An 18,030-nucleotide genomic window follows, 5' to 3' on the forward strand; every position below is an offset into this window, starting at 1 on the left:
AAAAACACTCCTCACACACAGTAAAACTCTGAAAGTGTTGAGAAGGACTCTCAGGATTTTACTGTGAATGCCCTACAAGAAGTTGTTGTCAAACTTTTTAATTCCAAGGACTCCTACAAGGTTCCATTTGGGTACACTAGCTCTCTCAGAGGTACAGACCTCTAATGGTCCACTTGGGAACCCCTTCAAAGAACCCTGAGGGTCCCTGAACCCCACTTTAAAGAACCACTGCTCTACCATGCAGTGCAGTACTGAGAAATCAGACAGTAAATCAGTTTACTGTATATCGGCAGGGTGTGGTTCTTACTACTTTGTTTCCAAGCCACAACAAATTGTTTCATTGATTATCAAAATAACGCCTCATCACCTCACCGTGTTGCTGCTGTTGTTCCAGATCTCGCAGCTATCGAATAAACAAAGACGGACTGGTAATTGAATTGCCCGTTAGTGGCCTGGCCTTTCGCTTTATATGGGGGATCCTCGGTGCGTCGCTCTGCCAGAAACTCATTACAGCAAATTAGTTATTCTGGCCCCATGCCACTTTGCTTTCTGCTTTCTGCCTCCTCCTCCTCCTCCTGCTCTTTCCCTCTGCAGTCTCAAAGCTGTCACACACACAGAGGATACTGTAAGACAGTGGTTCTCAAACTTTTTAATGTCAAGGACCCCCAAATTGATATGTATATTTGGCCGTGGACCCCCATCTGAAAAGGTTTTGTGCCAGGGACCCCCAGAGGAGAAGATTTGTGTTAAAAACAAAAGTTATTCAAAAGTTCTCAAACATTTTCGATATTGTTTCAAAATCTTTTAAAAATAGAAGATATACAAGCTCGTAGATCTGCTATTTTTTCTTTACTAGAGTTTCGGGGGGCTACGCCCCCCTCAACCCCAGCCGCGCACGGGGCTTTGCGTTTGTTGGTCCCTCCGTGTCCCTGTCTCTGTATCCGTGTAGCTGCAGCACAGAGTGGGCAGTATAGATGGGGATTATGGCTGTTAGAGGCATGTACGCGCACGGGGCCCGCGTGGGCGTGTGTATATGGGGGTAGACAAATTGTCTAAGTAACATTTGCAAAAAGGGGAAAAAAAAAAAGAAATTGTAAGAAAGTGTAATGTAAAAGTTACAAAATGATGAAAAATAAGTAGAAGAAATTATATTTTGTATGTTTCGCGGACCACCAGGGGGTCCGCGGACCCCCTGGTGGTCCGCGCGGAAATCGTGGGATGAAAATTTCCTAAAGGAAAAAAAATAAAAAATAAAAAAAAATATGAAGGTGGTTGCTTGTTTTTCTGAAAGCTGGCGAATGGCAGCCCTGTCTGCAAGATGGCGGCCGCCTGGTGTTGTTGTGATTTGGTCGTGCGCACGTGCTCTCGGTTACACAGCGTTGTACTGGCGAAGTATAGTTCTCGCTTACACAGACATGTCCAGACATGTTGTAGGTCCCTCCGTGTCCCTGTCTGTGTGTCCGTGTAGCTGCAGCACAGAGTGGGCAGTAGAGATTTCTGGCGCAGGCTGTGCAAACCTGGCAACCCAGCGCATGCTGCCGCACGTTACACCAGAAATGGTGCCTGGAGAAAATGGTGACCAAAAAAAAAGTTTGGAAAAAAAGGAAAAAACCCCCGCAGCGGCTGGCTGCTGTTGTGGTGATGAGGTCGTGCGCACGGTAAACGGTACGAAGCTGCCTCCCCTTCCGTTTTGTCCGACATTTGGTGAGTAGAATTAATTATGTTGCGCGGTGGAAAAGGTGTAGTGAGCAGTGAGATGTCCCCTACGCGAGGCGTAAATTCAGCGCGGCCGCCGTGGCGAGTCAGTTGGCGACATGTGGTCTGGCGGTGCGTTGTTTATTCGATAACAGAGCTGTGGGGTGTCGACACCGAGGGTGCGGAAGTCGGTCGCCATTTATATAGTTAGATTGTAATCCATGTTGTTAACTACTTTTGCTGGGGACCCCCTGGAACCCCCCCAAGAATCCCTGGGGGTCCCCGGAACACTGCTGTTAAGCCTCTGCAAATCATTTAAAGATTGTTGTGTTTCTGTTTTCTAACGAAAGCTGATCAAATATCAGCCCTTCGTCAAATGCAGTCTCACAGCTTGGGTGTCAACGTACTGTAAGGCTTTATGTTTAATAGTCTAGGACAGTGGTTATCAAAGTGGGGGGGCCACCTTGGGGGGCCCAGATGGAAAGGGGAGGAAAATGGAAATGAAATAAACCAAGGCTACTTGGGAACGTTGCAAGTCGGGAACAATGTCTTAAGTTGTTGTGGGGGTCTTTGGGATGGAAAGGTGAGAGGACCCCTGGCCTAAGATGTGAGCACAGCTGGTGGTACAGTAAGAGGATTGGTAGGACCTGCACTAAAAGGCTATAAACAGCTGCTATACCTCTATCCTAGTTGTAACTGTAACCATGCCATGATGAACCTCTTGTGTTTGTGTCCTTTGGGCTTATGTGGACATAAATACATAATTGTGTGTGTGTGTGTGTGTGTGTGTGTGTGTGTGTGTGTGTGTGTGTGTGTGTGTGTGTGTGTGTGTGTGTGTGTGTGTGTGTGTGTGTGTGTGTGTGTGTGTGTGTGTGTGTGTGTGTGTGTGTGTGACGGGACAGTAGAGTGTAATGAAGCTTTCATGGTCTCCCTGGTACCCAGGTGGGCATGTGATGAAGAACATCATGGTCTCTCTATGAAAGATGTGTGGGGGCGAGCATATCTACTCACACATGTCCATACACACTGTTGAAGGTGTCCCACTTTAGTTATCTCTCTCTCTCTCTCTCTCTCTCTCTCTCTCTCTCTCTCTCTCTCTCTCTCTCTGTCTCTCGTGCCTCAAATTCCAGAACACAGTGTGATTGGTGAGGTGAAATATGGGTGTCTTGTCTCTGTGCTCTTTTAGCCCCACTGTCTATCTGCACGCCACTGATAAGACCTGTTCAACACACACACACACACACACACACACACACACACACACACACACACACACACACACACACACACACACACACACACACACACACACACACATGCACACACTTTCTGTTGGCAATCATTCAGGATGAGCTTTGGCTGGACCTTAATCTGTGTCCATGGCAACAGTCCAGGCATCGTGTGTGTGTGTGTGTGTGTGTGTGTGTGTCTGTGTTAACTCTGGTAGGGAGGGATCACGCCGCCTCTGTCAGGACGTGCGCACGCACGCACGCACGCACGCACGCCACACCACAGTGACATTAAAGCACAGACACAGAGCTGTGGTCACACCACAGTGACATTAAAGCACAGACACAGAGCTGTGGTCACACCACAGTGACATTAACGCACAGACACAGAGCTGTGGTCACACCACAGTGACATTAACGCACAGACACAGAGCTGTGGTCACACCACAGTGACATTAACGCACAGACACAGAGCTGTGGTCACACCACAGTGACATTAACGCACAGACACAGAGCTGTGGTCACACCACAGTGACATTAACGCACAGACAGAGAGCTGTGGTCACACCACAGTGACATTAAAGCACAGACACAGAGCTGTGGTCACACCACAGTGACATTAAAGCACAGACACAGAGCTGTGGTCACACCACATAGACATTAACGCACAGACAGAGAGCTGTGGTCACACCACAGTGACATTAAAGCACAGACAGAGAGCTGTGGTCACACCACAGTGACATTAACGCACAGACAGAGAGCTGTGGTCACACCACAGTGACATTAAAGCACATACACAGAGCTGTGGTCACACCACAGTGACATTAAAGCACAGACACAGAGCTGTGGTCACACCACAGTGACATTAAAGCACAGACACAGAGCTGTGGTCACACCACAGTGACATTAAAGCACAGACACAGAGCTGTGGTCACACCACAGTGACATTAAAGCACAGACACAGAGCTGTGGTCACACCACAGTGACATTAAAGCACAGACACAGAGCTGTGGTCACACCACAGTGACATTAAAGCACAGACACAGAGCTGTGGTCACACCACAGTGACATTAAAGCACAGACACAGAGCTGTGGTCACACCACAGTGACATTAAAGCACAGACACAGAGCTGTGGTCACACCACAGTGACATTAAAGCACAGACACAGAGCTGTGGTCACACCACAGTGACATTAAAGCACAGACACAGAGCTGTGGTCACACCACAGTGACATTAAAGCACAGACACAGAGGAGAGCGGAGAGAGAGGAAAACATAAAAAACACGCAGGGAAGAGAAGGCTAGAGAAATGAAGTGGAACAGGTTTAGAAGAGGTGAGGAGAGGTGAGGAGAGGTGAGGCATGGACAAATAAGGACCGTAGAGGAGCCGTGCAATGGACAGGTGTCTGGGTCAGGTCGTTAGCCACTCACAAGGAGCACTTCACCCATTTTCAACCTTATCTTCATGTCGTCGCTGTCGGTTGGAAAGAACCTGGGTTCCAATGGTGTCAATGTAGTTATTATTTAGTCACAAGATCTTGTTTTTCATTGGTTCAATATTTATTTAAAAAAAACACGTAAACACTTTCACTTTGAAAACAAAGCGTTGCGTTTGTGACGCTTTGTGAGTTTGTAGATCTGCTTTTTTTGGCTACACTGTTGCATGAAGAAGTATACTGCTCAAAAAAATAAAGGGAACACTTTGATCCCTTAATTCTTTTGAGTTTTTTCATGAACTGTGTACATACTGCTAACGAAAAAACTCAAAAGAATTAAGGGATCAAAGTCTTCCCTTTATTTTTTTAAGCAGTGTATATGGCATTAATTTACAAAACACATAAAAAGCTGAAACATTCCTGCCCGACAGCAACAATATAATTGATCCATTCCTTAGTAACGCTCATTATAAGATGGTCCTCACTATGTGTCGTAGAGGTGGGCTGTGGCCAGTTCAGAAGCATGGCATCGGTAGGGATTCCATGCTAATGGAAACTATACAGCCTTTCTCTTTCCTGGAAAGTTAGCATGCTGAAATAGAAGCTAATGTTCCTGCATAAATAATTGAAGAAGGTACGGTTGAAAATGGGTGAAGTACTTCTTTAAGCCCTATAGCCCATCTACAAGCTCACAAAACGTTGCATTGCAACGCACTATTCTCACCATTTCTGAAAATGAAGAAAATGTTTGAATACTTAAGAATTATTTTCCGATAATGACATACCCAGGGACTCCAGAGTTACAGTGGTTCATGTAAAAGTGAATGTATTGTCAGTGACTTAACCAGTGAGTTAAAGGGAATAATTACTATGTGTATTCATTTGATTTGACCTCTGTCAGGGAGTTGGGTGTGATAATTACAGATGGCAGCATTTTGTCCCTCGCCAAGTTGTGAAGTTTTAATGAATGCTTCGGTGCCTGTGGCATCTTGCTCTCTATAAGCGATGAGAAACATTTGATTCTGAACCGTACTTCTGCCCCTTGAATCACTGCTGTGCCATGTTTAGATGCTTTGTGTCTTTTTTCACAACCCTTTTCAACCCTTCAACGAACGCCTTGGTTATAAGAATTAGGCTGCTTCAAAAGTAACTCATACAGCGATTATCTTTAATGCTGGCAGCCTGGCAATGACTTTCTAAGAGATGCCGTAAAGTAGCTGTAACGATTAGCTTAATGGTGGATAGAATTTTGAAATTCTATCCACCGCAGCTGCAGGTGTGCTGGATTATGAAAAGACAGGATCCGTTTTTAAAGGTTAATCTGACATTTCTTATTTTTGTAGAGGAATGGCGTGGCATATTAGATACACTCCACCTGATTTTATACTTCTTTTGAGGTTTTCAGAGAAAGCGCCGAAAGTGACTGTCACCCTCTCCATCACACTTGGAAGGGGTGTGTGTGTGTGTGTGTGTGTGTGTGTGTGTGTGTGTGTGTGTGTGTGTGTGTGTGTGTGTGTGTGTGTGTGTGTGTGTGTGTGTGTGTGTGTGTGTGTGTGTGTGTGTGTGTGTGTGTGTGTGTGTGTGTGTGTGTGTGTGTGTGTGTGTGTGTGCGCTCGCGCCACCCTTGCACGCGTGCGAACATGCACATTCTAACGCGGTTCTAAAGCTGTGAAAAGAGCTTTTCAAAGGCAGTCTCTACAGCATGTTAAGCCTGTGAAGCGAACATACCTCAGATATGGGGAGGAAGGAATATTTCAGGGCAGCACAGTGAATCTGACGGCACTTTCTTCCCACAGCCAGCTTTATTATCTCGGGCTTGACGAGATGGTTAATTAGCCACTCCATTGATGTTGTGTACATAAGTAGCTCCAGATGGCGAGTGAGTCAAAGTACAGATATTTCTGGTCAAATATTACTTAACTACAAGTGAATGTTGCTCTGTCAAATTTGTGTATGATTTAAAGAACTGGACGTATACAATACGTTTTTCAAAAGTACAAAAATCAATAACGAAAATACCTATAGATCTACAAGCACAGAACTCAACGCTGTGAGCTTGTAGACGCGTTGTGTGGCTATTTTCACTATTTGAAATAGGGCATTGATTGTGGTTGATTCATAATATTTTTTTTTCATTCCTAGAAATGTAGTGGAGTCAAAAGTACATAAGCCTTTGAAATGTATTGGAGTGAAAGCTTTTAGAGCTCAGGTGAGGGGTTGACCAGCACTATTTTATCCTTTCAAGACTTCATGCTCAAATTCACACCCACATGAATCACTGGCTTAAATTGCACTTCAAGGAGTCACCCAGCCAGACACAAAGTGCTTTGCAACGACCAACTCGGCCTCAAGCCTGATTCCTATTTCATCGTACGACCAGCGCGCCGAAAATAGCTGGATATTCTACCATAACACCATGTTGAAAGTAGTTAAAACAAGGAACAGAATATTATTAGTGATAGACTGGATATTTATGGAAGGATAAACACAATTTGAATAGCTTTGAAGTTAAATAAAATTAAGTGCTATAAAAAGAAAAAGAGGCCACAAAGTGCCTTTTTAGACAAAGTGTGACGCTAGATGAAAGGCCATGGAGGTCACCAAAATCTGTAGGGGTGATTCTCCGGGGAGCATGGATGTACACAGCTATGGCAGTCCAGCCATTAGTTTTCATCCTTTGGGACCAAAGCTGGTTCAGACGGCCGGACGGAAGATTGATTGATTTATTGAAAACTTTATTAACAGTTTGCAAAGGCAAGCACAGGGAAGTACAGTTCAATGTGAGGTCTGTTAGGCTTTGGGGGTGGGGGGGGGGGGTACCAGTGGGTCCCCAGCAAAAGTATAAATATAAATGGTTATAGTATTAGCTCACCCCCAAAATGACATTTTTTCTATCGATTACTCACCCCATGGAGAATTGAATGAATGGATTTTTTTTTTTCCTTTTCCTTTTTATTCCTAAGCCAATAATTTGATGACCAGAGGACTGGTAGGCAGCGGTTCCGGTAGGAGACACAAAGGAGACTCTTTGTGTCTCCTACCGTAACCGCTGCCGGTCATCAAATTATAAAATCCATTTATACATTTGCTATTCAAAAATAGCAGATCTACGAGCTCACAGCGCGTCACTTATTGCTATTTTTTAAAATGTTTGGAAAAATATTGAAAATTGTTGTATAATATATATAGAACATTTTTTAATAATTTGGACCATGGTGGACCATGTGCATTTTCAGAGCATGTTGTTTATTATGACCAATCAGTCAATTGTGTTTCGGCTTGGATCAATGGAACTAACGTAGTATACTTTAAGTTCCTATTGATTGGTATCACAATTAAAACTCAATTTTCAAAGTTTTAAAGAAATACCATAACTTTTTTTTTAACATATTTTTTAAATCTTGGTGTTTTGCCAATTATTTGGGGGTCCACTTGCAGTACCCTCACGGCCCACCTAGTGGACCTGAACCCACAGGTTGGGATATCACTGGCTTTAGACAACATGCCTGCTAATTGAACGATGCGATCATGACACAGCGAGGAGCGATTAGAAAAGCTAGCGTGTAGCGAGATGCAGAGAGGTTCACAGAGACATAATAATGATGAAAATGACTCCAATAATGGTTTAATGAGCCTCTCAAACTCACTGGGAGAGAGGGAGAACATAGAGATAGACCGTTTGGCTTTTTGAAGACGTATTACCTTATCTGACTGAGCTGGCTAATAGAACAGCATGGTGGGTCCATGTCTTTGCCATCCTGCTCTCTGTATCTTTACGTCTGCCTATATATCAGTGCTTTCAATTTCTGTCTCTCGCACTGTCTCTGTCTCTCTGTGTCTGTGTCTCTCTCTCTCTCTCTCTCTCTCTCTCTCTCTCTCTCTCTCTCTCTCTCTCTCTCTCTCTGTCAGTGGTGTAAAGTAACTAAGTACATGTACTCAAGTACTGTACTTAAGTACAATTTTGAGGTACTTTTTTGAGCTATTTCCAATTGTCAGTACTTCTCAGAGGAAAACATTGTACTTTTACTCCACTACAATTATTTGACAACTTTAGTTACTAGTTACTTTGTAGATTTGGATTATTATTACAGAACATACATTAACCACTTCAGCCCTGTATACATTTCGGCTATTTGAAAATAGCCGATCTAGTCAATTGATCTGCTATTTTCAGACGATTTTTTTTACATTTGAAAACTTGTGAAATGGGACATTCTACTTTCTACTTTTGGTACTTTAAGTGCATTTTGATACCAATACTTTCGCACTTTTACTCAAGTAAATTTTGAATTCCGGTTGTTTACTTGTAACAGAGTATTTCTACATTGCAGTATTGATACTTTTACTTAAGTAAAGAATTGGAGTACTTTTTCCACCACTACTCTCTGTCTCTCTCTCAGTCTTCTTTGAGAAGATTAGAATGATTACCCGTATTGATTGGGAACCTGAAGTTGGAAAAAGAAAAGCAGCTGTTTCACTTTCTTCTTATCTGGAGAAGAGGAGAGATGACTCTCTTTTGAACTGGAACACTATATGGAGTTTCATTCCAAAAAATGAGATAACGAACACTTTTTTGAAAGGCAGTTTCACCTATTCTTAGAAAATGATTACTGGGTTAAAATGAGTCGTGCTATGGAATAACGGTGGAAGATATAATCCATGTTAAGCCCCGCCGGCCATTCAGGTCCGTGTTCAATTACCTTTTTTGTGCAGAATGTTGCACATAAGAGATGATTTGACTTAGTGGTTGCAGACACTGGCAAAAACACAATGCAATCATTTTAAAAAAAAAGAAAGCGATCGAAATAATCGGCAACAAAGACTAAAGATAATAGGCCTACACTGAGTGAGTCAGCATGAGCCTGGCCGTCCTGTCATTACATTGTGTTTCACCCCATTGAACTCAATGTTTACTGGATGCTTTTGGAACCCCGTGAATTTGTGACAAAAAGATTTGTTTTTGCTTCTATTCCGCCTGCAGAGTTGGATTGCTCAAATATCAGGATTCTGTGAGCTTATCCTGGGGAAGATTACACCTTGTACTTGATTCACTGTCGGTCCGAAGGTTGGGGCTATGTCGTTGTCGTCGGGTGGTAAACTTGTATCTCCATATTTCAACTTCTTATGTTTTTTCGTAAATTGACGCCCTACTTGATCATACTACAGCGTCACACTAAAGTGTCAAAACCATAGCCGATTTACAAGCTCAAAGCGTGTCGCATATAGATATTTGCGACATGCTATTTGTGATACTTATGAATATGATTCCTGAAAAGTAAAAGTTTTGGACAATACAGTATGTATGTATGTATACTGTATGAGGTTTCCACCCGACAGAGACGATATGGAAGCTGTAGCGTGTACCTCCACACAAAGAAAGAATGCGTGAACAAAATCAAGAACATGCACACAGCAGATGCATTAATCACTTCGCCGATTCTCAGCTCTGTCACAAAGTGGGCGGTTTTCCCTGTAGACGGCTTAGCGTAGCATGTACAGTACGTGACTGCGGCACGTGCAAGACACCGTTTTAGTCGCTCGGATGACATGAATACGGTACTAAGCGAGGAAACCGTGGCAAGGCACCTGCTCATCGGGAGCAATTAGGGGTTCAGCGTCTCGCTAAAGGACACTTCGACTCTAACTCTGAGGGAGGCCAGAATCGAACGGGGAAGATCTTGGCTATTGGCAGTTATTGGGAGGCCCATTTGCAGTATCCTCACGACCACCACTGGGCCCCGGCCAACAGGTTGAGAATCGCTGGTGTAAATCCTTTGACATTGTTTTGTTTTCTTATTTTCCACTTTCCACTTCAATACACACATAGCGTTTACCACAATGACCAATATCCTTACTCGTTGCACTTTTGTACATTATTAACGGGACACTATCATGTCAGTATTATGTCGTTGTGTTGACCCTCTGTGTTGCTTTGATCCCTTTGAATGTCTGGAAGATGAGAGAGAAGAGATATTTGTTTTAATCACCACTCTCACATCTTCCACCTGGATATACTGTACAGTACAGTGTTTCTATGCATTCAGATTTGACTGAAAATACGCTCATTGCTCATCTTTCATTTTGTCTCACTGTGTGTGACTAACACACGCGCACGCACGCACGCACGCACGCACACACACACGCACGCACAGCCTTGTTCATCTCTCACACGTGAGACCTGTCGTGAGATGATCAGGCGGGCTGCTTTCTGCCTTAGATAAATGGGGCCCATTGTGTTCAAGTGGCACTTTCTGGTGGGAAACGTATAACATGTAGGCAGCCGACATCAAATCAAAGTACAATTTTCAACTATGATTTACAGTCTGTCCTAGAGAGAGAGAGAGAGAGAGATACGCAGTTTGATGTTTCTTTGACAGACAGTACAGTATAAGTATTATTTATAGGGCCTCCTGGCGGAGATTTGCACTCTACTGAGCACACCTTTCTAGTTGAATCTTGCAGCACTGTACCTACGGTATCCCAGAATGCCTTGCCACTTGGCAAGGAAGCATGTATATGAGCCAAACTGTTGAGACTGGGCTCCGTACTGTAGCTATGCAATAACAGATGTGTTAACCCATTCGGTCCGGGGTCGCATCTTTGTCATTTTTTGATTTCTTTGAGCTATTCAAAAATAGCAGATATACAAGCTCGTAGCGCGGCACCGAGTGCCGTGCTATGAGCTAGTAGATCTGCTATTTTTGAAAATTCGTGAAAATGTGTGCCCATTTTTTTATGTATATATTTTTTAAAGCATCATTTGTAACTCGAATCTTTGCTTCTGGGGGATTCTACAAATGTCTTTCAAATCCTGACAGTCTTTTGAAAAAAACTTTTCATGTCAAGGACCCCCACAATTATATGTATTTGGCCGCGGACCCCCATCACAAAATGTGTTGTTCCAGGGACCCCCAGAAGCAAAGTTTTGACAAAAAAATGTTCACCTTAAGAAATATATATATTCAAAGATTTGCAAAAAAAAATAACGATTTGTCACAGCTTGTATATCTGCTATTTTTGAATAGCCCAAAGAAATCTTCAAATGACACAGATGCGTTCCCGGTCTCAATGGGTTAAGGCCTTGCCAAAACTGCTGAACTTGCTTGGGGTCAATGCTCTCAGTTGCCCACAACAATTTGTACTGGATGAATATACAGTATATCGTACATTCTATTTGCTGGTGATTAATGTAGCTGTGAAACCCGTGATATCTGAAATACTGTCCCATTACTAATGTCACCAAGTCCTTGCGTTGCAGATCGGTGAGGTAGACCACAAGTTTATCTGAGTTAGGGTGTTGAGCACGAGCCAAATAGATCCTACAAAACAGATGGCTTTACTCTGTGCCAAGCACAGTGCGCTTGGATTCAATACACACCTCAATGCTTACTGATGGCAGGGATAAATAAACACATTAAATGGAAATAGAACGGCACTTAACAACTCCACCAAACTTTTGCAATGGTTTAACCTGATGATGGCCCCTCGAGTGCTTGGTTTGAAACAAAAGGTTGTATATTAAGTGTATTTTGCCACAATTATGCAGTTGCATTGAGGCTCTTATTGTTTCGGATATCTGTGTGATACAGTATGTCAGCTTTTAGGTACAGTTTATTGGGGATTTCACAGAACCAAAATTACTTTCCCATCTACAATTTTCCAAACTTTTCAGGTGTTTTTGTGAATGCATAAGTATAGACTTATAGGGGGTACGTCTTGAGATGTTCTTGAATCATCCTCCCCAAATAAGGCATGCTTGTCGAAAAAAAAAGAAAAGAAAGGAAAAAGAAAAGAAAAGAAAAGAAAAGAAAAGAAAAGAAAAGAAAAGAAATCATGATTGATCTATCTGTGTGACAATTACTGGGTCTAGGAACTGTTTTTGGTAAATGAACAGTCAGTGGGCATAAATAGTCTACTGCACGGCAGTAAGTTTCGACAAGGAGAGATAAAGAGACTTAAGACTGTAGGATGAATTGTTTCCTCAGGTGGAAGCGCTGATCTGTTTGATGGATCTTGTGTCCTCTGCAGAGGCATGGGCGAACTTTCCGTGCCCTGAGAAGACGGAAAACATGGCTACGATCCACATTGGCACAAAAAACACTGAACAATGCTGCTGTCTACCTTGAGCACAAACACAAAGTTGATCAGATACACACGAAAGTAGTTTGCCAGGAATTTGTGGCTTTTTTATATATGTTATATACTTGAATAATTCAATACAATTAATTGTTCTGCTGCAATTCACAATACTTAACAGTCAGATCTTTGTCTTTTATTAAAGTTTAAAAATCTTTTGTCTCTTGGCTCTTTTTGTTTCTCTTTTGTCTCTTTTGTTTGTGAAAGGTTGCAGGGTTAGGGGTTTGTGGTTGGTTGGCCGCGGTGCCATCCAGTCCCCCACCCGCCCGGTGTAGAGGTGAAACCCATGTGTGAATGTACTCAAAAGTTTTAAGGACAACAAGAGATACAAACATAAACAAAAAGTGCTCTCTTCCAAATCATTAACGAGGGTGGCTGAGGACACACTTAGCTAATGCCTTGTGGTGGTGCCTGTAGGGCACCAGGTGGTTCAGCGACAGATGTTGGGCATTAACAGAACTAAATTAATCACGAAGCGATATGATGACGCACTTGAGCTAGCTCGTCAGGTGGCTGCCTGTACCCTTGCCTGGAGCGAGGGTCCCTTGAAATACGGAATCGTCCCTTGTTTGGAAACTAAAAGACGCGTCGCTCATTGAACTGATGAGGAACACACTTTGTTCTGGACCTGAGTTGTCTGTGTACTTTTCTGTGTACACTTTTTTTTCTGTCTACACATTCGCGTTGTGAGCCTGTTTGCCCTACAAAGCCAAAGTGCAGTAACACATTTCTTTTTTACTGATAAATGGGTTTAAAAGTGTTTCAACTGGTCAGCCTGGTCAATCTGTTCTAGCTAATTGTTTATACCCCAAAATCACGGAGGCTAATTTGACCTTTGGGATACACAATAAGTCGGTGTGTCCAAAAACATAGTTACTGCACTTTGGCTTTGTAGGGCAGTTAATTAGATCGGCTATTTTTAGCTATTCTCCCCCCCACCCCCCAGAATATGGATGCTGGGGTTCAAGTTGTTCATATAATATACAAAAACTAGTGAGATGTTATATTTTTCTGGAAATAAGGGAGTGTCGGTGTCCCTTATTTCAGGTAGGTGCCAACCGTACGTAGAGCCCGTCAGACAGGTGACAACGATTAAGCTAATTAATGCCTGTCTTCCATTGAGTATATGAACAAAACAAACGAGGATCTTTTGTGATCTTGCCCCCGTTTGCAGCTAGGTGAGGACACGTTTAACCGGGCCAAGTTGCTAAACGTGGGCTACACGGAGGCTCTGAAGGACGGAGAGTACGACTGCTTCATCTTCAGCGATGTGGACCTGATCCCCATGGACGACCGCAACCTCTACCACTGCTACGACCAGCCCAGACACTTCGCCATCGCTATGGACAAGTTTGGCTTCAGGTGGGTGTGATTTGGGGGGTCTTAACCCATTAAAACCTGGAGTTTTTCAGAAAACTCTTAAAGATTTAGAACTGTGGGTTTAGAACAGAGGTTCTCAAAAATAGCAGATGTACAAGCTTGTTGTGAAAAATCTTGAATTGTTTTTGTAGAATCGGCCTCATGTCTGTCTTAATGTTAAGGGAGGCCTTCTCTTCTCTTCTCTTCTCTTCTCTTCTCTTCTCTTCTCTTCTCTTCTCTTCTCTTCTCTTCCCTTCCCTTCCCTTCCCTTCCCTTCCCTTCCCTTCCCTTCCCTCCCCTCTCCTCTCCTCTCCTCTCCTCTCCTCTCCTCTCCTCTCCTCTCCTCTCCTCTCCCTGCATGGTTTGTTGACCTGGACTCTGTGGGAGTCGTTTGTAGAAACATCCATTGAACAGCTCACTATTGTCCCCATATTGTGTTTGTGCACGTACTTAATTAATTTGGCATGATGTTGCTAGTCAGTCCATTTAATTCGTAATTCGGTTTGAACAATACTCCTTGATTCGGCCTAAAATAATTTAATTGGAATTCCGTTCAATTTGTTTTGATCCCAACGGATGACTGGATCTAATGAATCCAACCAAATAATTTCCACGGCTTATGTGCGAAGACGGGAAGTTCTATTATTAATGGTGTTTCTCCAGCATTGTAAGATGAGGTATAATTGTTAAGTGTTTCATTAATTTAAGTAACCACGCGCATTTATATCACATTTAATTAAAAAAAATCACCATACCAGATCAAGTAGTATCAAGTAAATATCTGTTCAGTTCAATTATGCATTTATTTCTGCTTAATTGAATTAAGTTTAATTAAAAATCTGTTCACTTCATTTCAGCATTTATTTATACAGCAGAGGGGTAGCTCTTCTGCTGCGTTTGTTTGATAATTGATTAATGAATAAAACTGAAATCTCTCTAAAGGACATATTTAAAAGAGATTACAAGAACAGATGAAAAAGTCTGCATCAACTTATGTCAAAAACAGTTCAACAGTTTTGATAATCTCTAAACTAGAGATCATTTTGTAATATAGGATAGGTAACTCGTTTTGGTATTCATGTACTTAGTGAACCCTACATATTTATCAAATCTTTATCAGTCTGGAAAACTATTATGCATCTAACCTCTTAGATATGTTTGTGTCAGAGTCAGCAGCTGTAATGCAACATAGCTCTTACTTTCGCCAGCTGCGAGCTGTTCAGAAGTCCTACACAAGCACTGTACATTTATATACTATAAGATGCTACCTGCTTTCTGTACGTCCTAAGAAAAACAACCTTGGAAAGTGCCGGCTACTAGTCAATTCAGCCATCAATCCACAACCCACAGATGTTACAGCACATTCTCAGCTTGGTCTCAACTACAGACAACAACTGTCACATTTGGAAGGCATCACAGATGACACATTATATTATATATTTATCCTCATAACAGGAGGGTGCATGGAAGGTCCACTCAAATATTTTCTCTGCTGAGACAGATGGCAGGAAAGTTGACAGACATGCAGCACAAGACAGAAAAGCTCTGGTGGGAAATAGTTCATTCTTCCTGACTACGGTCTACTCCTGTATGTCTATAGAATCTTCTGTGGTTTATCCAGCACCTATACAGAGGAGTTGTATTCATAAGCTGATGTAAACCCCCCCGGATTTGAACCTGGGGTCTCCTGCATGGGAAAACAAACTTTTTACAGCTCAGTCGAAGGGGAATCAGGCAGAGCTACACTGCTACATTCACCCCCCCCCCCCCCCCCCCCAGCCTTTGACAGCCTTTGACACCCCCCCCCAGCCTTTGACATCCACCCCATCCAGCAGTGGTGTAAAGTAACTAAGTACATGTACTCAAGTACTGTACTTAAGTACAATTTTGAGGTATTTTTTACTTTAATGGAGTATTTCCAATTTTCAGTACTTTTACTTCTACTCCACTACATCTCAGAGGCAAATATCATGCTTTTACTCCACTACAATTATTTGAAAACGTATTTACTAGTTACTTTGCAGATATACATCATTATATCATAACACATTCAGTAACCACTTAAGCCCTATTTTATACATAGGCTATTTGAAAATAGCCGATCTACAAGCTCACAATACTTTTGTACTTTTACTCAAGTCAATTTTGAATTCCAGACTTTTACTTGTAACAGAGTATTTCTACATTGCAGTATTGTTACTTTTACTTAAGTAAAACATGTGAGTACTTTTTCCACCCCACCACTGGGACACCTAATCTCGGATGAGCCCCCAATGTGTCCACCTGCATTCCAACTCGGGTCTCCCACCTATTCATCCAAAGGGGAATCCCCCTATTGGCCCATAGGGCAGGCAGGACTACTCTGCTTCAGCAGGGCGTATATATATTGGTTGCCATTCGCCTGTTCTAGTTGCGTCATATTCAGAATGACACCTCACCTGCCATCTATAGGCTCTATGCACAGCAGCCATATTGGAAAGAAATTGGGCCTCTTCCTTACTTCCTTCACAGGTTTTACCAATGATACTAATGAAGGCTCTGTTCCATTTCATGTAGCACAGTGGTTCTCAAACCTTTTAATTTCAAGGACCCCCATAACTCTGAGAGTGTACAAATGGAACCAAATGGACCCTTACGGGTCCATTTGGTTCCATTTGTACACTCTCAGAGTTACACAGTGTTTCCAGTGAGACAAAATGCACAATATCAGCACCCTGACTCTGTTTGACCAGAATGGAACAGAGCCTTCATTAGTATCATTGGTAACACCTGTGAAGGAAGTAAGAAGAGGCCCAATGTCTTTCCAAAATGGCTGCTGTGCATAGAGCCTATTATCTAAAAGCAGTGGACGGTTTGATTGATGGATGAAGCATTGCCAGGGACTGTGGCCCACGCCTCTCTAAGAGCTGTCAATGGAGAAGAGTTATCCCAGTGGAAACACTAGACCTCAACCGCTCTCTGACAACGTGTGCAATAAGCTAATATGCTACCTGGCAACAAGTACAACGCTGTGCACGGAGCAGCACGGTTTCAGCTAATTTAGCTTAACAAGGAATTTAGCTCCAGGGAAAACGGAAGTTCCTGAAACTTGGCTTTCACTCTTCCTATGCCAAGGTGGCAACAAGCAACTCAAAAGTGTTTACCTTCAGAAACACCTTGAACTACACCCTTTATTGAAGTCCTTTCAGAAGAAAAGAGAAGTAATTAGGCAGCCTGTTGTTATGTTGTTGCTGTCAACAGAAACCATTCAACTTTTTATATTTTTTTCGTAAATGAATACCCTACTTCACCATACAAGAGTGTCACCCAAAAGTAGTGAAAATAGCCGATCTACATGCTAACAACGCGGCGCGATGCGTTGTGACCTTGTAGATCGGCTGTTTTCACATTATTTTTTCTTCAATAGTAATAAAAAAGAATGGTTTTGAACAAGGTTTCCACCCTGCAGCGACGATATGAGGCTATCTAATTAATGGAAGGTAATGGAAGGCTGTCCCTGCTAACCCTACTGTATTGTATGTCCATGATTCATATGCAAAGTATCAAATTCCTACAGTCATACTACTGTGCAAAATGGTATAATTTGGAACTTTGAGTGAGTGGAACCTTGTGTTATGTAAGAATATTTTATCAGTGTCGTTTTGAGAACAATACCTCAATGCCCTCTGTTCAAAAAGCACTGCACGTTTTTGATAAAATGGTCAAAATATTCCTTTGAAGTATTATTACAATAGCCTCAAGTTCACACCCACTATCACATAATATATGCATTTAGACACTCTCAGAGTTAAATTAACACCTTCCAAATGGTTGTATGCCTCTACAAACCAACTCAGTGGCCTGCCCTTGAGACCAATAAGTAGACAAACCAAAATGGTCTAAATAGTGTTTAGTTAAAGATAGGGTAAGTGATATTTTTTTGTTAAAACAAAAAGTTTGTGTTAAAAGCTTAAAGATCTATATTCTGATAGTAATCATTGCTATATAGTGTTTGTTCAGTAACAGGAGTCTCCTCAGCTCTTCAATAAACAGAAAATACAATTTCAGGTAGGTGACAACATTTCAGCCAATCAGAGAGAGTACTCATTTATCAGCTTAATTTTTATAGTGTTCCAGTTCCGATTAGTCTGCTCATTTCTTAGTGTTTAATCTGTATCCTGACTGAGTTCTCTATC

General features: G+C 42.3%; 1 protein-coding gene across 1 annotated transcript in view; it reads left to right on the forward strand.

Annotated features, from left to right (window-relative positions):
• The window catches only part of b4galt2 (UDP-Gal:betaGlcNAc beta 1,4- galactosyltransferase, polypeptide 2), a gene marked incomplete at both ends in the record, with an annotated part of 177,682 nt that overhangs the window by 114,238 nt on the left and 45,414 nt on the right, over positions 1–18,030 (forward strand). Inside the window, one exon of the mRNA XM_084057359.1 lies at positions 13,671–13,858. Coding sequence (XP_083913485.1) covers positions 13,671–13,858 — 188 coding nt within the window. The remainder of the gene's footprint in view (positions 1–13,670; positions 13,859–18,030) is intronic.

This window comes from Gymnoscopelus microlampas (assembly GCF_963454915.1).
Source record: "Gymnoscopelus microlampas genome assembly, chromosome: 5".
Taxonomy (NCBI): Eukaryota; Metazoa; Chordata; class Actinopteri; order Myctophiformes; family Myctophidae; genus Gymnoscopelus; species Gymnoscopelus microlampas.